Source organism: Panthera leo, chromosome D4, assembly GCF_018350215.1.
Source record: "Panthera leo isolate Ple1 chromosome D4, P.leo_Ple1_pat1.1, whole genome shotgun sequence".
Taxonomy (NCBI): Eukaryota; Metazoa; Chordata; class Mammalia; order Carnivora; family Felidae; genus Panthera; species Panthera leo.
This window is the reverse complement of record NC_056691.1, coordinates 57,109,587-57,132,984: the sequence shown is the minus strand read 5'-3', so window position 1 is coordinate 57,132,984 and position 23,398 is coordinate 57,109,587. Positions and strand designations below refer to the sequence as shown.

The following is a 23,398-nucleotide window of genomic DNA, read 5'->3' as shown; positions in this document are numbered from 1 at the left end:
AGCCGCTTTGGAAAAGTGTGGAGGTTCCTCAAAAAATTAAAAATAAACCTACCCTATGACCCAGCAGTAGCACTGCTAGGAATTTACCCAAGGGATACAGGAGTACTGATGCACAGGGGTACTTGTACCCCAATGTTTATAGCAGCACTCTCAACAATAGCCTAATTGTGGAAAAAGCCTAAATGTCCATCGACTGATGAATGGTTAAAGAAATTGTGGTTTATATACACAATGGAGTACTATGTGGCAATGAGAAAGAATGAAATATGGCCCTTTGTAGCAACATGGATGGAACTGGAGAGTGTTACGCTAAGTGAAATAAGCCATACAGAGAAAGACAGATACCATATGGTTTCACTCTTATGTGGATCCTGAGAAACTTAACAGAAACCCATGGGGGAGGGGAAGGAAAAAAAAAAAAAGAGGTTAGAGTGGGAGAGAGCCAAAGCATAAGAGACTTAAAAACTGAGAATAAACTGAGGGTTGATGGGGGGTGGGAGGGAAGGGAGGGTAGGTGATGGGCATTGAAGAGGGCATCTTTTGGGATGAGCACTGGGTGTTGTATGGAAACCAATTTGACAATAAATTTCATATATTAAAAAAACATTTCTTATCACTTAAAGCCATTTACATCAGTTGAAGATGCAGCATGGATGTCAATCTAACATAATATTTAATTACCTAAGTTTATTTAAGGAGCTAAAATCCACCTGTTAGGAGGAAATAATGATGTACATACTTTGTTAGTGAGTAGCAAATTCTTTAGGAGGCTTAATATGACTTTTTCTGGATAAAACAAGGATTAGGATTGATGGAAAATGAGACTGAAGTGCCTAAAAATTTTAATTAGTCTACTTAGTGTAGGGTAAATTCACTGATCTTCTGGTATATACCTACTGTATTGCTTAATGGAGTAATTGAAACCTCTAAGGCCCTAAAAATCAGAGGAGTTCTAGAAAGTGGGGAAGAGCACAAGAATACTTTCTAGTATTAAAGCCGAGGCTAGAATGTCTGCTAGTGTTTCCTGGATGGGGAGAGAGGTTGGACTAGAGGATCTCTAGGTGTTGTCCATATCTCAGAGAACCACAAGTTGCTGGAAGCCAACAACATTCAGCTGAAATTAAAACCAGTTTCAGTCATTTGCTTTTATTGGTCCAAGGCCTCAGTAAGTCTGCTATTCTTCTTCAGCCAGGGGAGTCAGAGCAAGTTCTTGCAAACACTGCTTCAGGGAAGAAAAAATCCCTGCATTGTGCCTCACAGCTAATTCCTCGGTTGGGCAGTCCTGTCTTCTGCCTAACATTGCTCAGGCCTACAGCCTTCAAAAACAGAACAGATTGTGACTCCTGCCCAGGGGTTCTTCATGTAGCCTTTGATGCCATCTTGGAAAGATGGTGTGGTAGTTGCACAACCTGTTGTTCTGTGAATATATGCGTATGTTCTTGTGGGAACCGTGTGTATTTGTGTGTGTATGTGTGTGTGTAAGTGCATGAATCTGAATGTTTGTGCATGTCTGCATATGGACTGATATATGCATGTGTAAATAAGTGGGAGCGTAGGTATAGAGGAGGATGAATGAAGTTGCAAAACATTATAAATGTACAATACATATGATATGCAGGACTGTGAACCAAGAACACAGTTCCACCGAGGTCAGTTTTGTCCCTGGAGGAAGGAAAGGGCAAGCCCATGGTTGAAGGTTACTGCCCCCAACCCTCACATGCCTTTGATCATGCTGACATCATTGGCCCCATCCCCGATGGCCAGTGTCACCACCTTCTTGTACCTCTTCACCATCTCTACCACCTGGGCCTTCTGAAGGGGTGTCATCCGGCAGCAGATAACTCCCTTGCACATGCATGCTGTTCGCACCAGCTCCAACTCCAGGTTCCCTTCCAGAGCATAGGCCTGCAGCATCAGAACAAACCCACATTTCAGGTTACCCAAAAAGGCTCTCAGGACAGGACCTTTCTAGGCTCTTCCCCATCTCCATACTCTCCTGTATTACTTAGGTTAGGCATAGAGGCTCCCAGGTGCTCTATTCCCAAGGGAGACAAGTGCCCAAGTCAGTTCTAGGCATCCTCACAACTGACACAGCCTCCAATTGGAAACCAGTCAGCCCAGTTGACTGGGCTATAAGGCCAAGTGACATTTTTGGAGGACTTGTTTCTGTTTGCTTCCCCCTTGCCCCTAAATGACAGGTCACATCAGTGGTGAAGAATTTGGATAAGGAAGGAATATGCCCTTAGCTTCTCTTTCCTTATTATTCCTGCCTGGAGAAGGATAGGGAAAGGTGTCTATCAGGAAAGGGCATCAAAAGAGAGGGGGGAAAAGGGTGACTCATGAAACAGAGAAGTGGTCTTGAAATTTCCCTGAAGTGGGCTGGACCTAGGAGAAGAGTTCTTTGGGAGAACAGAACAGAGTTGTAGCTCTGTGTTGCCCACCAGACTGCAGCCATTGATGATCAAGCCATAGTTGCCATTGGGCACCTCCTCAGGTATTCTGAGCATTTGGGGCTTCGAGGTGAGGTAAATGTTTACTGGGTCTGATTCCAGTAGAGACTCAGGTTTCATCTTGTCCCTGGCTGACCTGAAAGCCAAGAATACTGGTTAATGTCTGACTGGAAGCCCCAGAGTTAGGAAGGAAAAAGTGTCCCAGAATGAAAGTGGGTAATGTGGATAGAGCCTCTACAAAGCAATAGCCAGAACCTCAGACTTGACTGCCTCCTGAGACCTGCCATTGCCTTAGGTCCTTGACCATCTACACACCACACACCACACTTCTCCAACCTCAGAACTCCAACTCCTTGAGCTGTAATGCTTCCTCACAAAATCACATAAAATATTTTAGGTTTTTTTGTTTTCCCCTTCTCCATTTCTTCTTTGTTCCTTCTGGAGTGTGGGGGTCATACTAAATGAACTGTGGCAGTTCTCCCATCTATCTGTACCTGAGTTCTTGCAGAACAGTCTCATTATTCTTGCCTTCCACGATAAACATCCCATCCATTTCTTCCTCAAATATGTTACAGGCATAGGCAATGTTCACAGCAGTCTCTACAGGGAAGGGTGAACACAGGTCACATTTTGTCTGTGACAGGGTCTTTACAAAAGTGTACACATACGTAGGCTCTAACAGTGGGCAACAGAACCCATTTGTTCATGTTTGCCATGGATGCAGTCAAAGTGTATTTTTCATGAGTCACTGGAGACCATATTCAAACACACAGGAGACTGTTTACCTAGTACAGACTTCTGAATAATTTACCAATAATTAGGATCATTCTGGCTTAGCCTTTCTTTTTTTCTCATTTTTTAATGTGGAATGCTTCATGAATTCGCCATCCTTGTGCAGGGGCCATGCTAACCTTCTCTGTATCATTCCAATTTTCGCGTATGTGCTGCTGAAGCAAGCACCATTCTGGCTTAGTCTTTCAACAGATCTTTCCCTCATTTCTTAAAACAATTCCAAAGCGTATACACTTCTCCAAATAGTCAGGATGTACATCCCTGTGCCTGTGTTTATGCTAGATTTTATGGGGACTGGGATGTTTTGGTTGTGGTCTTTTCTTTACATCAAGAAATCTGGAATTTGGAATAAATTCATACTAAGGAAAAAAATTTTCCAAAAAATAAATCCTGAACCCTGACTGCAAGTGATATCAAAATTCAGAGGAGAGATTGGAATTGTTATAGAAACTTTCCTGGAAAAAGACTTTGAGGGATGAGTAAGACTTACTTAGGTGAAGAAAAAAACATTTCAAATGGGAAAACAACTCAAACAGAGGCTCTAGAATAGGAATTTGATTGTTTGGGACATACTAAAAATGATGGTCACTTCAAGTTGCAGTATATGTAAGTAGCAAGAAATTATCCAGATCTTGAAGGCCAGACAGTAGAGTCTGACTTTACCATGAGGAGTTCCTAAAGGTATCTGATCAGAGGAATAACATATAAAAGTAGTATATCTCAGTGAGATTAAACTGATCGTATGTAGGCTGTACTGAAATTAATAAGGACAAGAGACAGAAATCAGTTCAGAAGTTTTTGCAGAAGTTCAGAAGTACAGCAAACAGGGAACAAAGGCTGAATTAAGGTGGTCGCACAGTCAAGGGGATCTTCAGAAGATACGGTGGGACATGGTGAGAGAATGAATCTTTGGGACAACAGAGAGGGTGCAGTCAAAGATAACTCCAAAGTTTTTAGCTTGTGGGTTTCTGGATGACAGGGATCATGTCTGATTGAATCATCTCTGTTTCCTCAATGCTTAATACAGCATCCGGCATAAAGTATACTCTTAACAAACTATGTGCAAGACTGGGAGTAAAGATGTCCTGTAAGGACTTGGCCTGGGTTATAAGGTAATTATGAAATAAATGGCTAAGACAAAAAAAATACAAAATAATATAAAGAAATGGCTAAGGTGGGTAAGGAAGAGGATTGGTCAGGTCAGGACCTCCCCTTTACCTTGCTTATCTCCAGTTAAGACCCACATTTTAATTTGGGCTTTGTTCAGGGTGGCGACTGTCTCAGGTACTCCATCCTGCAGCTTGTCTTCAATGGCTGTGGCCCCTAACAGCTTTGAACAGAGATAGCAGTGAGTGAGGAAAAAGGAGAGCATCACAGCATTTACCTCTACCCAACAACTCAACTGGCACCTCATCACATTCTTATTAAGTTGTCTCTGTCCTGGTATGAGGATCCAGATAGCATAAAATTCAGCACACTCCGCTTCTCAACAGATTCAGCTTTTCAAACACATAAATCAAATTTAAAAACAGAATATTAGGGATCAAAGAGGGAAAAGACTTGCCCAAGTCATACATGAAGCTGTGTGCCACTTCTAAACCATCTGTTTTCTCAACACACTTTCCGTTCTCTCTTGCTTCACAGCATACTTTCTGGCTTGCAGGGTTGGCCATAGGGCTGGGCACCGGGACTCAGTCTGAGGAACTGACAGATGGACAAACTACTGGCTGATTTCTGCTAGGCCTCCAGAAGGACAGAGTAGAGGTACTAACCTAAGAACTGATTATGGAAGGAGATTTGTAAGCTTTGGGATCTCTGTGTTTTCTCATTTGGTATCAATAGTTTCTCTTTTTATAGCAGAGCCAACCTGTATCATTCTGGTAAAAAATACTTTGGGATCACCCTTAACTTCTCTTTCTTTCATATTATAATCTAATCCATTAGCAAATCCTGTTGGTCCTACCTTTTAAAAAATGTACAAAATTCGACCACTCCTCACAACTTCCACTACTTCTATCTAGTCCAAGCTATCATCATCTCTCACCTGTACTATTCCAACTACCTTCTAATTGGTCTCCCTTGGTCTATGATTGCTCCCCTATAATATAATCTCAACACAGCAGTCAGAGTGATTGTTTTGAAAGCTATCGCATCACTTCATTGGTTGAACTCTTCAATGGCTTTCCATATCTCATTATAAGTCCTTACACTGGCTTATGAGGGCACTCTACTACTTCCCTGTCTCACGTCCTTTTATTCTCTCCTCCTCACTTAAACTATACCAGCCAGACTAAGTGCACCTTGCTGTTCAGCTAACAAGTTAGGCCTGCTCCTATTTCAGGGCTTTCACTCATTCCATTCCCTCTGTCTGGAAAGCTAATCCCCCAGAGATCTGCTTGGCTTGCCACCTTCTTCACGTCTCTGCTCAGACTAAACAACCTATTTAAAATAGCAACTATGTCTTGCCCTCTCCAAGACATACATGCATATGCTGATACTCCCTAGCTTTATTTTCTCCAACAGCACTTTCATTATCTGACATACTACATATGTCACTTTTTTGTCTGTTTTGTCTGCCACTACATGCTCAGGGCTTAAAACAATGCCTGACACATAGGAGGCACTTAATAAGTATGTTGAATGAATGAATGAATGAATGAATATTTTGTCTTGATTATTCCATCAATTAGTTGTGGATTATCTAATTTGTGCATTATTCAGATCCTCATTTCTCCCAGATTACTTAGTTTCTGTGAGCAGCTTTGGGATAAGATAAAATTTATAACTAGTGTTTTCCCCCTATTATTTACAGGGGGAAAGATTTAGGACATCCTGAATCAGCTTGGATTCCAGTATCCTGTATCTAGAGAAGCTCGAACCTATTGATCTGCTGGAAGCCACTCTCAGAGATCTTGCTCACTCTGCTGACTGCCACCCCCAATTCTGCCCCCAATATGTCCCTGGCTTCCTCACACCAACCATCATATCTTTTTCAATCTCTTCATAGACACTTGACATTTTATGTTCCCGATTCTCCAAAGACAGGCAGGCTTCACTGTGCTTCTTGCTCCAGGCCTGGAAGAATGAGTTATCCAGTTCTCGGTAGGCCACCATCAGGGTGCGGAGGCCTTCAATGGCAAAATCCTGGAAGACATGTGTGTGCACTGAATAGGCCTGGACTGGGTTAGGGCTGAGTTTAGAGAGTGGCAGACTGACCCCATTGGCCCATCTGACTGCAAAATAGGGCTTAATAGTTAGTACCATAGTGCTAGTACCTAGCCTAACCAGAAAACAACTGTTGAGCTTTCTCAGCAAAATGTCCTAAAGACATTTCTTTCTGGGGCCAGAAAGAAAGAAAGAAAGAAAGAAAGAAAGAAAGAAAGAAAGAAAGAACTTCTGAAATGTAGAAAATTCTTTTACCTGTAGTTAATTTGCTGTGTGACCCTGGGAAAAATGAAGCCTTCTAGATTTATTTGTTGTAAAATTGGGATAATAATTCACTGCTTACAGAGAAGATAATGATGTCTATAATATGAGAATGGAGTAATAAAGTGAAAAGGAGTTGTTATAAAAAAATAATCAAAGGAGTTACTGTTTTTCACAAGCATACATTCATTTTATTTCCCTGTTTTCCTGCCTTCCTTCAAGCATCCAATGGGTACCTCAAAAGCATACACGCTTGTGTATTTGTCTACAGCTGACTAGCTCAGTTGATTAACCACAGCCAGCAGTGTTAATGAGGCCACTGATGAAATGCTCTCTGGCTGAGTTAGCATCTTTTTGCTCCATGGCCACTGATATATCCTAACTAACCATGGCTAACTATCTTGCAAAGTATACTCTTGGTCATAAGGAGGTGTGGGTGAAGAGTATGGGTAGTTTAGGGCAGAACTCATATCCAACTAAGGATGGGTTTGAAGCAGATTTTTTGGGTGGCTCAGTCAGTTAAGCATCTGACTTTGGCTCAGGTCATGATCTCATGGTTCATGAGTTTGAGCCCCACATCGGGCTCTCGGCTGTCAGCACAGAGTCTGCTTCAGATCCTGTGTCTCCCTCTCTCTCTGCCCCTTCCTTGTTCGCAGGTACATGCTCTCTCTCTCTCTCAAAAAGAAACAAACATTTTAAAAAAGCAGACTTTATGTACTGAGAATTGCACATGAATAACAATTTTACACGATCGCTGTTATGAGTTTCAAAATAATTCACTTTGGCATTATAAGAGCAAAGAGAGAAAGAATTTATCATCCTGATATTCTGCTCTTACTTCTGAATGTTTAACATTAGCTGTCAGGTGAAATTAACATAAGACAATATATGTATGGAATGCCATCTCTAAAACCACTGTACTGTGAGCAGATGAAACTATGAAAAAGAAGCCTGAGAGATCTCAGAGACTTTCTTAAGAAGGAAGAGATATGGCAGAAACTGATCTTGCATAGGATACTGAAGGAGGTCTTATAAGCTTAACAATACACTGACAGATTCTTAATCCATTTGATAACAATATAGCAGATTGCGTTAAAGTTCTTTCTTACTTACCCCTTACTTGTGTTATTTTCTTTTCTATCATGGTGAACAAACTAGGGCCCTGGGGCCAAATCCTGACTGTCTCTTGTTTTTGTATGACCTGTTTGCGGATTCCTGTATTAGAGCACCTGGAACTGTGCTTTAGTAGGAGTGAGTTTTTGACTCCTGATTCCTGAATATAAGCTTCACTCTTACAAGTTTATCATCACTGGTTAACAGACTGTAGTGTAGGCAGGTGCCATATGGGTGTCTGTTAAGGTTGGTAGCAGGAAGCAGGTCAAAACATCTGAAACAATTCTATGATCATCTTTGGAGCTGGCCTGTGGAAATGCCCTCTGAGAAGATACTCTAATTCATGTGTTCTGGAAGGTTAAAGGATATGTTTTTCAGACTAGTCCATTTGTGGATGTATACTGTGGTCTCTGGGACACAGTATAGGACATAAGAGCTGTCCTGTGTGGGATACTTCATAGACTTTCTTTAAAACTTGAAATATAATGTATATATCATAAAATTCACCCCTTTATATAATTCAGTGGTTAAATATATTCATAAAGTTGTACAACCATCACTACTATCTAATTCCAGAACATTTTCATTTCTCGCAAGGAAACCCTGTACCCATTAGCAGTCATTCCCATTCTCTTTCCCCCTGGCCCTTGGAACCACTAGTCTACATGCTTTTATAGATTTGCCTGTTCTGGACATTTCATGTAAATAAAATTACACAATATGTGGCCTTTTGTGACTTTGTGACTGGCTTCTTTCACTTAATATAATTTTTTAAAGGTTCATCTGCATGTATCAGTATGTCATTCTTTTTTGTAACAGTATTTGTTGTTTTGATATACTACATTTTATTTATCCATACATCCATGCCATCCATGATGGACATATGGGTTGTTTCTACTTTTTTCTATTATACATAATGCTACTGTAAACATGTGTGTACAAGTTTTTGGGTGGATGTGTCTATTCATTTCTCTTGGGAATAAACCGCGGAGTGGAATTGCTGGGTGATACGATAACTCTATGCTTAACTTTTTCAACAACTGCCAGATTGTTTTCTAAAATGGCTGCATCATTTTACATTCCCATCAGCAATGTATGAAGGTTATAATTTCTCTATATCTTTGTCAGTACTTATTATTATCTGATCATCTAGCTATCCCAGTGGTGTGAAGTAGTATCTTGAGGTTTTTATTTGCATTGCCCTAAAGGCTAATGAAATTGAATATCTTTTCATGTGTTTATTGACTTAACCTGTTCTCTGACTTCTGATTATGTGTTAATGTAGGGACAAGACAAAATGGATTAATAAAATAGCATTTTCTCCAATCTATTTTTTCTTTAAAATATTTTTTTTTCTGATCTCTCCCTCTCCCATCCCATACCCTGTCCTATTCCCCCAACCCTTTATATATCTAGGTTTATGAGTAGAAATTCTGGAGAGTATAGATCTGTTTTTTCTTTCTAGTGCCAGAAGGAGCCACTCCCTCTCTAAGATACACCTCAAATCCTAGAAGGTGGAAGTGGGGTGGGGTAGGTAAGTGGTATACTTGGGGATTCTAATCCTATGATAACAGAGGATAGTGACAAACAACAGTCCCCTAAACAGCCCAGGCCCGGTGCTTTCTGCTCCATACCTTCAAAACTGTGTGTTCTCACCATGGTTGGTGAGGTAGGGCCTCCTATATTAGCATGCCCTATTCTGAAGCAAATTCTATGGGACCTCCGGAACCAGGAATTACAGAGAGAACCATTTTGATTGTGGGAAGTGCTCCCACAGATACAATCCTCATCACGCCCAGTCATGCCCCTGAGATCCTGTGCTATCTAAATTCTTGACACAGAAGTTGGCAATGGAGTCTGTAGGAATACCACAGAATGAAGTAGTTTTTATTCTTCCATCAATTAAAGAAACACAGATACTAATATTTTATACTAAGATACTAATGTTATTAAGATACTAATATAAGTAACACACAGACACAAGGACATATATGTGTACACATATCCGCATACAAAGAACCACCCACAGTTTCCTTCCCGGGCAACCTAAACACTTACATCTAAATGTTCCATGGTCACATCTCTGAGGAACCTACAGGATGGATGGAGCAGCTGACAGAGGATGGTGTCTGCGCCCTTGCAAAACAACATTACTCGATCTTCAGGTGTCCTCACTAAGGATAAACAAATTAAGAAGAGTAATCACATAGGCCCATTGTTACAAGAACTTGTCTGGGCCAGTGAGGGATGGCATGAGGCTGTTCCCATGACATTTATTTCTGGTCCTTTAGGGGGCTAAGCACTCAGTGAGCAGTCACAGAGGATAAATAATGCCGTAAGGGCCAGTGAGGGTGGGAGGAGAACTTATGGAACCAGTTCTTCCATGGGTTCCTGTGTTCCATGGGTTCTTGTGGAAGACTGATTCAGAATCACATTTAGCTTCTCACATTTAGGTTCTAGACCAAGGTCCATACCTAGTAAGGACCAAGAATGAAAAATGACCTTCTTCCTCTTCCGTCTGAGGCCAAAACTAATTGAGAGTAAGATACTATGAATTTCCCTTATATTGTCTGCCCCCATCTCTTATTCCAAGGTCAGGCTTCATGGATTTATTCTCTGTTTTCATCTTGGCTTTGGGGGTTCAGACAAGCCACTATCTAGGAACACTAAAGAAGTATATGGTAACAAGCTCTCAAAGAGAAATTATTTGGGTATGTGAGAAAGTAGGAATGGCTATGTGTTTGTATTTGAGGAACAGTACCTTTGAGAAGGCATGTGAGTGGGAGAAAACATCCGTGTGTATATAAAAGAGAAAGTCAACGTGTGAATGTGTATGAAAGACAAATAAGGGGAGAGGACTGACTAGGAGGGGCACCTACCAACAATAGACATCCTCTTGCGCACATTGTTGAAGTCCAAAATAGCCAGCAGTTGGTAGACTCTGGTCTCACCCATTTCAACTACTGCAATTGTCTCAGAGGTGCGGTAACGGAACACAAAACCAAAGTTCCTGGCAGCAGTGACAAGGGCACCTTCATCTGGGGACTGAGCCTGGTATACCAGCTTACCTGGTATGAGAGAAGAGGGCAACAAGAGCCCGAAGAGATGTGCAAGTGAAGTCAACCCAGAAGTGACACCAAGGGACTTAAGTAAATATGGAGCCCAGACATCTTTCTTCAAACTTCCTCACAAGTTTGACCCTAAAAGGCCAGATTGCATGACAGGTTGTTTGTTTTTTTTTTTTTCCTTTCCAATATTTTCAACTTATTTCACAGACCTGAATTGGTATTACAGAGGTACATGGTATATGCAATATACACAAATGAACAAACACAATTACTCTCTTATTTTAGTGGGTAAAGATGGGTCAGGAGCTTGTTAAAATGCAGGTTCCTGGGCCCTATTCAAGCTTACTGAATCCAGAATCACAAAATCTGGGAGGATGACCCAATAAATTGAATTTTTAACAAATCTCCTGGGTGAGTTTCAGGCAAGTGGTTCTGCATAAACTGCTTCTACATGAGACTGGCTACACTTCGATGGACACTCCTATAAGATAGGATAATAAGGATAGGATATATAGCATAGGATAATATGATTGATAATAATAAGACTGATGATGTAACAAACAATTAAAAAATACATGAGTATTGTCACCTTTGAAACTCTCACTTGGGGAAGGTAAATGACTTATTCTGGTGAATAAGTCTTTCAATCTCATATTACTCAAGACATTTCTGTCTTTAATTTTTTTACAGTAGAATAAAATAAAAATTTATTCTTTCCCATTTTGTCATTATAAGGTAATTTTAACTTATGGTTTTCAGTGTCCATAGTTGAAAAAATACTTTCCTAGATTGTGAAGAAACACTTCAGAAAATTAACAACAAAAACCTTTTCAGTCCTCAGTTGTGACATGTATTGTTTTTTTCTCATCACAAACTACTGAATTCTAGTAACTGCTTCAGATTATTTTGGTCCCAAAAAGAGCTGGGCAAAAAACTGCACTGATCGATGCAAACACTTTAGCATCGAAAAATGTGTAACTCCTCTTTCAAAATATCACTACAACCTGAGGTATATTTTGGATTATTTCTCTTTGGAAGGTAAATTTGATTTTTTATTTTATTTTATTTTATTTTATTTTATTTTATTTTATTTTATTTTATTTTATTTTATTTTATTTTATTTTTTTAAATTTTTTTTTAACGTTTATTTATTTTTGGGACAGAGAAAGACAGAGCATGAACAGGGGAGGGGCAGAGAGAGAGGGAGACACAGAATCGGAAGCAGGCTCCAGGCTCTGAGCCATCAGCCCAGAGCCCGATGCGGGGCTCGAACTCACGGACCGTGAGATCGTGACCTGAGCTGAAGTCGGATGCTTAACCGACTGAGCCACCCAGGCGCCCCTGATTTTTTATTTTAAATGTTTATTTATTTTGAGAGAGAGAGTAAGGGAAGGGTAGAGAGAGAGGGAGACAGAGAATCTCAAGCAGGCTCCACACTGTCAGCATGGAGCTCACTGTGGGGCTTGAACTCATGAACCGTGAACTCATAGCCTGAGCTGAAATCAAGAGCTGGAAGCTTAATCAACTGAGCTACCCAGGTGCCCCAGGCAATTTGATTTTTAAAAACAGTTATGCATCATCAGAGTCTTATACTTGTGGATAAGTCACACGGGACACATAATTTTAGGTCAGACATAAGATGTATCTATGAAACAGTAAGACTATTTTTCTTGTTTGTTTCCTACTTTGTCACGTAAGTCAATAAAAAATGACAAGCCCAAATATGCTTCAAATAATAGCAACTTGTTAGAATGCCAGGTCTGGAGATACCTGTGGTGGGATGGGATCTCACTGGGCCAAGAGAAATGAGATTTGGGTTCTTATCTTTGCCCTTCTTAACTATAGGATTTTAAGCAAGTCATTTAATCTCTTTTAGCTTCAGTTTCCCTCTATAAAACTGGGGTAATTTTTCTCATTATGCTTAGTTAAGAGGGCTGTTGTGAAGCTTGTGGGAGATAATATAAATGTAAGCAATTTGTAAAACTAAAGGTGTTACTGGGGCGCCTGGGTGGCTCAGTCAGTTGAGTGTCTGACTTTAGCTCACATCATGATCTCACAGCTTGTGGGTTCAGGCTGGGCATCAGGCTCTATGCTGATGGTTCTGAGCCTGGAGCCTGCTTTGGATTCTGTTTTTCCCTCTGTCTCTGCCCCTCCTCCACTCACACTCTGTCTCTCTCAAAATAAATAAACATTTAAAAAATATTCAAATATAAGGTGTTACTAAGGGTATTACACTAAAGGTACGTTGCCTTAAAGGATATGATTTATTTGGTTGCCAAAATTCTTGTTTGTTACCAAAAAAATTCTTCATTTTTAATCAGTCATTTCTCATTCATTGTTTGTCAAAGAGGTTTGAGTAAATTCATGGGTGTCACAGTCATACTTGATTGTTAAAGAAACCAGGCTATGTGGGGATACCTTGAAATTATGAAGCAACAAGAGGACAACTCAACTCCTCCTTCAGGAAGTCTTGTTAGAGATAATGTGGCTGATCTTGGGGACAATTCAGATAGATTCTGTGACAGAACATTGTTGAATCTCAAGATTGGAAGCTCCCTAGATAGCATCATTTGGCCCCTATCCAATGACTGAATCCTCTTTAAGACCAAAAGGCTGTCTTCTACTTGAATATCTCCAGTGATGGGAAGCTCACTACTTGTCTATCCATCCCATTGCTGGACAACACTCCCTATTAGGAAGTTCTTAGATTAAGCCATTATAAATGATATCAAGCCAAACCCACCTGTAGCCATCCTAGGTTCTATGACATATTCTTAGCCCATGAGACCACAGGCCCCTCCTCACCTTCCACTTTCTCTTCTGACATCACGGTATGACACAATGAGAGTGAGAGAAAAAACAAGTGTACCCAGCGATCTCCCTTTTTCACTGCTTCTACCAAAGTCTTGTCATAAAATGAAAACTTAGGATCAGCCAGTTTGTTGTAGGAGAAGTCGACCTTTTCTGTTTCCTGGAACACAGAAGTCAGAACAAACTTCTTAGTAGCAGCCTGACACTTTACAGAAGATCTATTTGGGGACAGCTTCTGGAACATGATGAGAATTCTTAGGAGGGTGGGAGGAGAAAAGAAAGATAAATGGAGGAGACTTTGTGCTGGTTTCTAAGGCCTTTGTAGTTCTCATCATTCCCTTGGACCAGGAAAGATCCATCCCATAGGAGACAAGCTGAGCACTGCCTGGCAGACCCTTCTTGCCCCCTTTCTTCCCCAGCTACCCTGAATGATCAGTGGCCATCTTCACGTTCTATTCTTCTTCTTCTTTTTTTAATGTTTATTTTTAAGAGAGAGAGAGAAAGAGAGAGAGAGAGACAGGGAGGGGGAAGGAGAGGAAGAGGGAAAGTACGTGTGCACAGGGGAGGGGCAGAGAGAGGGGAGACAGAGGATCCAAAGCGGGCTCTGTGCTGACAGCAGAGAGCTTCTAAGTCCCAAATCCATGATAACCAAACCTGAAGATATGAGGAGGTAACTGCTCCATATTAATAAATGGTATCGGGAAAAAGTTTTGTCTCTGGCTGTCCTCTGTCTGATTTTGGGGGCTGGGAAGGGAACTGAGTCCTAAGTACAGAGACTATCACTGTGTTGCACTATTTCTATTTAATTCTACAGGGGCTAGAGACAAATACTGCAAGATAGAGGCAAGAGTATATAACAAGGAAGCTTCAGTACATACTTGTTTATCACAGACTTAATTTTGAGCCATTTTACTTGATCTGTCAGCATCTCTGGTTCCTTCCTGCTTCTAACCCTCATGGTCATTGCCCTTACCTCAATCTCTGGACCTAATATTCACTAACATTTTCCTGGTTCCTTTAGATATTGACTCTCATTCTCTATTTTGGCTAGGCTTCTGGTGGCCACCTTGGGTAAACATTTGTTTCTGACTTGATTTGGCCTTGAGCTTCTTTTACCCCATCCTGGAGTGTGATGTTAGTAACAAACTTCTCCAATCCATACCAGGATTCTCAAGGATACTTTTCCAGTTCTTTGTAGTCGTGGTGCTACCTGTGCTAGGCCCCAATATGTCAAGCACAGACACAACTGTCCTGGTTCGTGCTGTGTCAGGGAAAGGGAAGTTTTAGTGAGCTATATTGGCTCTTTTCTATATCACATCTAGAAGGAGTTTTGTCATAGTGGTGTTAAAGTATGGTCAGGTCCAGAGCCAAGCCCCAGACCTGGCCAACCACAGAATTGTAAGCTCTGGGAAGTTTGCGGTTCCAGTAATTTAAGATAATTCATCATATAGTATCTCCTGAGGCTTTTCTAGAGCTGGGCTCTTACACTGGCACACTCTTTGAACTGGAAGCTGGTGAGTGATGTGAGAAAAGCTGAAGAGGTAGGCATGAGGTAGATCCTGCATTGCCATCTTATAGGCAATAGGGAGTCACAGCAATTTTCTGCTGAAAGTGCATAATTAGGGACGCCTGGGTGGCTCAGCTGGTTAAGCATCTGACTTCAGCTCAGGTCATGATCTCTTAGTTTGTAAGTTTGAGCCCCACATCAGGCTCTGTGCTAACTTCTCAGAACCTGGAGCTGCTTCGGATTCTGTGTCTCCCTCTCTCTCTGAAATAAACATTAAAAAAAAGAGAAAGTGACATAATTAGATTTGTGTCAGATAAAGTCCTCTGGTAGCAGCATGGAAGATATACTGGAACTAGCAAGATGAGAAGCAGGGAGATCAGTCAGATCATTCAGTAATCCACAAGAGAAATGATATAGTAACAATAAATATTAAAATAAGGGGATGGTTTGAATATATAGGGAGCTAGAATTATGCAACATGATATGAGGGGGACAGAGGGAAAGAGTTAAGAATAATTTTATATTTCTTCATTCACTGTGATAGGATACCTGTCAGGAGGAGGTTTCTGATGGACTAAATTGGAGATACTTGAAGGACTAACAGGTAGTAATGAAAGCAGGCCTATATAGTTTTGAAGTTTAGGTAAGAGATTTGAGTTAGTTTCTAATCTCCTCTTCCAGGCAAGTAATGTTTGAGAATACTGCACCTGGCTGGGTACAGCAGTGAGGCAGGGCTGGCTTGGAGCTGCAGTACAGCATGAGCTGAGAAGTAGCATTCATGGATAATTCTGAAATTGAAAGCCAAACAACCAGTTAAAAAAGGTTGAAAGGCAAATCCAGGTACCAGACAAAAGGATGGAAACTGGGGATATCAAGTGAAAGGAAGTGGATTCAGAATGGAGGGTAGAGGTGGCAACTGAAGAAACTCCTGGAGATGCTGTGACATAGCTATAAATAGTTTTTATAAAGTATCTTTAGCCTTGGCCATGGGTGGGAGGGAGCTACAAAGGATTCCTTTGATAGATGTATTTGGAATTCATCAGTAAGTATGTGGTAGTTAAAGTCATGTAAATACATGAGATTATTCCGGGAGACGATACAGATGGGGAAGAGGTTCAATAATAGAGCCTTGGAGAACATCAGTCCCTATGGCCAAGTTGATGAGAAAAAGCAGACAGGAAGAAAAAACAAGAACAGAGCTATTTAACAGGACCCAATGGACAAGAAAACTTTAAGAAAAAGTGGAGTTTAGGTGTTAAAATCTGCAGAGAAGTTGAGTAAGGACTTAACAGCAAGGCAGTCATTAGTGAGCTTGGCTAGGATAGTTTCAGTGGCTATCATAGGACAGAATCTTATTACAGAGAGTAGGTTGAAGAATTAAAGAAAGGTGAGGAGTTAGAGACCTCTGTAATTGCCTGTTTACTTATATGGCTCCTTCTCAAGTCTGCCAACTCTCTGAAGGTAGGGAAAATGTCTCTTTTGTTTTCCTCCAACCTTTAGCATTTACTCAAAGTCTGACATATGGTTGATACTCAGTAAGTATTTTGGACTGATGGGAGACAGACAATGTCTAGAGGGTAATACAGGAATGGTTCTAAGTGCTTTTTAAAATATGAGTCAAAATAAAATATAAAAATTTATTTTTAGTGGTTACCTCTGGTTAATGGGCTTAGGGTTATTTTAACTAATTTTTTTAACTATTTTATTTTAAGTTAATACTCATTTTTAGAATAGTCTTAGGTTTACAAAAAAATTGGGCAAAAGTACAAGGAGTTCCCATATATTATCTCTCTCTTCTTTCTACTCTGATTTCCTCTATTCACATCTCACATTAGTGTAGTACATTTGTTACAACCGACAAACAAATATTAATACGTTATTATGAACTAAAGTATATAGTTTACAGTAGAATTCTGTACAGTTCTATGGGTTTTGAAATATACATATTGTAATGAATCTACCATGACAGCATCACACAGAATAGTTCCACTGCCCTAAAACTCTCCTGTGTTCCGCTCTACTGCTTCATCTCTCTCTCCACCTCTCACCAAGACCCTGGCAACCACTGATCTTTTTACCGTCTGTACTAATTTGCCTTTTCCAGAATGTCATATAGTTGGAATCATAGTATGTAGCCTTTTCAGATTAGCTTCTTTCACTTAGCAGTATGCATTTTAGGTTCTTCCTTTTGTGTGTGTGGCTTGATAGCTCATTTATTCTTACTGCTGAATAATATTCCATTGTAGGGATGTACTAAGTATTTTTTTTTATAAGGAAGGGAAAATTTGAGCTGAAGGGAAAGAATCACATAGGAAGAATAACTTTCAGATATTAAGAAGGAGCGAATACAGGACTGACTGAGGTTCCTGAAGAAGTAGAAAGGGATGGAATGTAAAATATACAAAGAGACTTGTATTGAAAGAAAACAGGATACCTTTTTTGAGACTGAAGGAAACTAGGTAAAGGTGTGTTCTGAAGTATGTATGGAAAAGGATATTTAGGGGATAGTTTGAATTTTTCTCAGTAAAGTTGAAGGCAATATCATCTGCTGCATATTGGGGACAGAGGGGGATGTAGTAGAAGGCCTGAGGGTGAATTCTAGAATAGCTAACATGCAGAATTAAGTATGACGCTGACCACAAATTAGTAAAAAATTATCCAAATAATATTGGAAGCCTAAAAGAGGTTGGAGTTTCTGAATTTTTAATGAGTTTGTGATCTCCAAAAAGTGCTTGGCACTCTGAGATTAGAACAGAGAAGGATAGATGGCTTGGTTAATTAAAGGTTGAGATTTGGTGAGTGATTAAAGAGAAAAAGGACTAGTAAGGTACTGAGGATATTTATGATCCTGGGTACAGATGGGGGCAAGACAGGAAGGGAAGTAAAGCCATGAGGAATTGACAGACTTGGAGAAAAAGGAGAGCTGAGGGCTTGTGAGTTTTCCAAAGATAAGAAAGCAGGCATATATAGCAGAAGTCAAGTACTAAGAGAGATAGAGAAATAAGGTATGTGACCAGAGATCATGATGAGAGAGTTTACAATTTCAGAGTAGTACAATTCTAGATAGTGACATGGAAAAGGGTGATGAAGATTTTTGGGGTACTACAGGTCATCTGAAAGGCATATTTTTTCTGACATCTGAAAGCATCCATGGTGACAGATCATCCATAAAGTAGCCAGTACCACCCAAGATGATAGTAGGGATTGGGTACAGAGGAAGAATAGGAGCCAATTTTCAAAGTCCTCAGTGAATGAGATGAAGAAGTCAGAAGATGCATAGATGTCAATAACAGGGAGAGTTAAGGAGGAGCATTGCCAGAAGTCATAAGCATCACAGGAGGAAAAATTATAAGAGGAAGAAAAAGTAACGGTTTAAAGTTAGCACAGGATAATGAAGACAATACATTTGGGCTTTTGGTATGCAGAATAGGAGAGATGGAGGAAAAGGGATGTTCTCAGGGAAAGTCAATCAAGGCAGGGAGAAGAAATCATTTTTATGAAGAGATGAGGCAACAGGTAAGCTTGTTTACAAGAGAAAAAAGAGTCCAGTGATCCAGTGGAACACATGTTATGATTAATCAGTAGTGGAAGGAAGAGGTAGGGGAAAGAAACTCCAGAATAACAGTTTATTCCCTATAAGCTATAACTTTGTTTATATTGCCAAAGTCATTTGCAGAGTCTCTAGAAGGGGATTTAAGGGGGGAAAAAGTAGATTTTCTATCCCTTTCCCAATCTCTTTGGATAGATAGGGGTGAGAAAGTAGTTGGGAGCTGGAGTTAGCTATTTGGTATATAAGTCAAGTGACTAAGGGTTTGGAATTAGTTATAGAAGGAAAGGGATAGGGTGAGGAGTATCATAAAGGTAACGGACAAAGCCCTATGAAGGGATGTTTAATATCAAATCTATAAACAAAAGCTGAGATCCAATACTGGAGAAAATAGTCAAAATGAACCAGCTAGAAACAGAAAGAATGAATAGGAAGATATTTTTATAATTGTGTGGGATACAACTATTCAGTATGTTGCAATATAATGTTCCTGAAGCTATAAAGGAAAAAGACTGACATGACAAATTTGATCACATACATTAGAAACTTCTACACAGAAAAAAAAAAACAAAACTTCTACACAGAAAAAAATATAAACAAAACCCAAAAGACAAAAATGGGGAAAGTAACTGTACTGTATGTGCCAAAGGAAAGGTTGTTATTTTTACTTTATAAAAAGTACTTTCAAGTAAGAAAAAAAGGGCAAAGAATATGAACGGGCAACTGAGAAAATAACTATAAACAGGCAATAAAGTGGGAAGGGGAAATAAGCACATAAAAATGATTCAATCTGATTAGTAATCAGAGAGAGGTAAATAACATGAGATGCCATTTTAACCAATTAAATTTCTAAAGATTAAAAAATTATTAATACTCAGTACTCATAAGGATATGAGAAAAAATAATTATTATATATTTTTGGTGGGATTATAAACTGATGCAATCTATCTAGGAGCAATATGGCAATATTAAACGTGCTAAAAATGTGGCTACCCTTTGACCAATCAGTTTCACTCCCAGGAGTTCGTTCGAAGGAAATAATTATCAGAAGAAGAGACAAAACTGTAAGTACCAGGGTGCTTACCACAGTGCTATTTATAATAATAACAAAATAAAATGGAATAAAAATAGGGGATTGGTTAAATAAATTAAGGTACACTAATACAAATGGATATGCCACTCATTCAAAATGATGATGTGGACCTAAATTTACTGACATGGAAATGGGACTAGAATATAATGTCAAGTGAATAAAAAGGAGGCTGCAAATAGGATACATGCTATGATGCTTCCTCTTTCTTTCCTTTTTCCCTTTGTTCTCTTTCCTCTCTCCCTCCATTCCTTCCATCCATCCATCCATCCGTCTATCATTAGATCTTGATGTATATGTGTGTGCATATACACACATGGAAAACACGTGAAAGAATATACCCCCAAATTTTACATTGGTTTTCTAAAGAAGATTGAACGATTTTCACTTTCTTCTTCATACATTTCTGTATTGATTGGATTTTTTAAAAATGTTTATTCATTTTTGAAAGACAGAGACAGAGCACAAGCAGGGGTGGGGTATAGAGAAAGGGGGACACAGAATCTGAAGCAGGCTCCAGGCTCTGAGCTGTCAGCACAGAGCCCGACGCAGGGCTCGAACTCACGAACCGCGAGATCTTGACCTGAGCCAAAGTTGGACGCTTAACCGACTGAGCCACCCAGGCGCCCCTGTATTGATTGGATTTTAAAACAAATTTATTTTGGAGAAAGAGAGCCTGAGTGGGGGAGGGGCACTGAGAGAGGGGGCTCCAAAGAGAGTTCTGCAGTGACAGTAGTGAGCTCGAGTTCTGGGCTCTAACTCACGAACCATGAGATCATGACCTGAGCTGAAGTTGGACGCTCAACCGACTGAGCCACCCAGGCACCCTGAATGGACTTTTTTAATATGAGGAAAGACTATTTTTCAAATAGGAAAAAAGAAAAAAGAAAGAAAGCTATTTTGATTTTAAAGCACAAACCCAAATCCCCTCAAATAAACATAGGTCATTTATATAATGCTTTCTGATATTATGGGCCAATAAAAGCTTTACTATTTCAGGGGCTAAGGGACTCTCAATTTGTGTCAAAGATGCTGCTGTTTAGCATGGTCTCAGCTCTCACGCATATCACAGGTAACTGTAATCACTCACCTCAGAGACTTCTACTTTCATTCCCTTTTTGTCATAGACATGACCTGTTGATAAGTAAAGAGAGCAGAGACTTGGCAAGGGTTTTAAAGAAATGTTTAAATTATTTTTTTTGCTGTGATAAAATACATATAACATAAAAATTTAACCATTTGTTAGCATACAATTCAGTGTCATTAATCACATTGACAATGTGGTACAATAATCACCATTATAAATTTCCAAAATTTTTTCAGCATTCTAAACAGAAACTCCCCAATTCCTCCCTATCCCTAGCCCCTGATAACCTCCACTTTTTGTCTCTATAAATTTGTCTATTCTAGATATTTCATATAAGTAGAATCATACACTATTTCTTTTTGTGTTTGGCTTATTTCACTTAGTATAAAGTTTTCAAGAATCATCCATGTTGTAGCATGTGTCAGAACCTCATTACTTTTTATGACTTAGTAATATTGCTTTGAATGGATATACCACAATTTGTTTATCCATTCATCTGTTGACGGACACATGGTTGTTTTTACCTTTGGGCTATTGGTGAATAATGCTGCAATGAATGCCAGCATATATCTATCTGTTTGAATCCCTGTTTTCCATCTTTTGAGGGGAATATACCTAGGAATAGATTTATGGGGTCATATCGTAATTTAAAGGAAGGTTAACAGCTTATTGCTTCTGATTCTATCATCCCAGACTTCCCATCAAGCTTCCTTGAATCTCCTCAGGCCACCCAGCCCTTAGTGTCCCAGTAAGCTCCACTCCCCAAGCTAATGGTAAGAGGTCATTTGCTTGGGCCCCAACTCTTCTCCCTTAAGTGTGAGGTGAGGCTGGAAGTTAGTCACTGGATGTGGGAAAGACCTTCTATTTCATGAAGCCCTCGAGTCAGAAAAGTTACCTAGAAGAAATATGAAAATAGTGCAAGAATGTTTAGGATTCTTGGCTAGCAGATAGTATAAACAAAATAGCAGTGGAAGAGTCTTATGTCAAGCATAGAAACAACCATGGCCCTTTTGGGACACCTGGGTGGCTCAGTCGGTTAAGCCTCTGACTCTTCATAGTTTGTGGGTTCAAGCCCCACATAGTTTGTGGGGTCTTCAGAAGGTGGGGCCTGCTTAGAATTCTCGCTCTCTCTCCCTCTCTCTGCCTCTCCCCCACTCATTGTCTCTCTCAAAAGTAAATAAACATTAAAAAAGAATTAGAAAAAAAAAAAAAGAAGAAGAAACACCCATGGCCCTTTCAACCTTACCCAGTGTATCATCAGATCTTATAATGAGACAGAGAATTAAGATCTTTACCCAAATCAACTCATCTAAAAATAGGCTTTCAGAGTTTATACATAGGAAAAGTTGTTTGGCAGGGATAATAGGAAATAGTAGCTTTTTAAAAAAATCTTAATCTTAAATTTTAATCTTAAATTTTTAATTATTTTTTAATTGAGGTGAAAGGCATATGACATACAATTAACCATTTTAAAGTGTACAATTCAGAGGCAGGTAGTGCATTTACAATGTTGTATACTACACATCTCTCTAGTTTCAAAGCTTTTTCATCACCCCAGAGTAGAAATGCTCTACCTTTTTAGATGTGATTGCCTTCCTCAGCTAGTTAGTGCATTGGGCATGAATGTTCACATACCCGAGGACTTAACCCTGTCACAAAAATAAGTTTAGGCTTAAGGCATGAAATGGATGAGGAATTGGGCATTGGGGACCCTGCCCAACCAACTTGACTATCCTTTGATGGCTTCTCTCAAGACTGCTTATTGGTCTGAGGGGGAATCAGGAGATTAGCAGCTTCAACAATATGCTGGTTTCTCTGTGTGATTTAATATGAGAGTGAACTGACCCTCTCAAGACATTGGGAATTCCTTGAGGACAGAGATTAAGTCTTGTACATCTTGGTATTTCCAATGTCCAACACAATGGATTACCTCTATAAGGTGTGAAATAAATGCTTTTTGGTAAGCAACTGAATGGAGTAGGTGATCTTTGTTTAATGAGTAAAGAAGGTTGTGAGAATAAGAGATAAATGTGAATTTCAGAGGTATATAGAATTAGAGGCAGATTATTTTTGAAAACAATCTGCAAAGTAGAATTTCCCCAGGACTCAGGGAAAGCAGGAAGACATGCATACCATAGAACATCCCATTAATAGAACACTTATTGAAAACCATGATGTTCTGAGTCAGGGTTCCTGTTTTGTCAGAGAACACGTATTTGACCTGGCCAAGCTCCTCATTAAGGGTGGTGGTGCGAGCCTGTGCTGGTGAGTTCTTTGGTGCATAAAACATCTTCCGATCCCAGTTGATATAGCAACTGTTGCCCAATCTTATTATCTCAACACTATGGAGAAAGCAAGAAAAGAAGCGTCCTGGGTTAGAACATATCAAATACATAATCCTGGTTTCCTTCTTAATAGGTCAGGGCCAGCATCTGAAAATCAGAATATCCTCCTTGGGAACCTACCATGGATTTTGAAGGACATTCCCACCAGCCAACCCAATGTAA

General features: G+C 39.8%; 1 protein-coding gene and 1 non-coding gene across 7 annotated transcripts in view; both read right to left on the bottom strand.

Annotated features, from left to right (window-relative positions):
* LOC122205554 (phospholipid-transporting ATPase FetA-like) overlaps positions 1 to 23,398 on the bottom strand; it is a 107,251-nt gene that overhangs the window by 13,569 nt on the left and 70,284 nt on the right. For all 6 annotated transcript variants that reach the window (XM_042914020.1, XM_042914019.1, XM_042914015.1 and 3 more), the window contains 10 exons: positions 23,025 to 23,233; positions 20,895 to 20,938; positions 13,655 to 13,820; positions 10,661 to 10,849; positions 9,840 to 9,955; positions 6,222 to 6,386; positions 4,461 to 4,572; positions 2,945 to 3,050; positions 2,442 to 2,586; positions 1,722 to 1,905 (listed from right to left, as the gene is read on the bottom strand). In XM_042914020.1, coding sequence (XP_042769954.1) covers positions 1,722 to 1,905; positions 2,442 to 2,586; positions 2,945 to 3,050; positions 4,461 to 4,572; positions 6,222 to 6,386; positions 9,840 to 9,955; positions 10,661 to 10,849; positions 13,655 to 13,820; positions 20,895 to 20,938; positions 23,025 to 23,233 — 1,436 coding nt within the window. The remainder of the gene's footprint in view (positions 1 to 1,721; positions 1,906 to 2,441; positions 2,587 to 2,944; positions 3,051 to 4,460; positions 4,573 to 6,221; positions 6,387 to 9,839; positions 9,956 to 10,660; positions 10,850 to 13,654; positions 13,821 to 20,894; positions 20,939 to 23,024; positions 23,234 to 23,398) is intronic.
* Positions 3,308 to 3,410, bottom strand: LOC122205784. Its single transcript, XR_006196270.1, has one exon. It is a non-coding gene; the product is annotated as a U6 spliceosomal RNA (small nuclear RNA).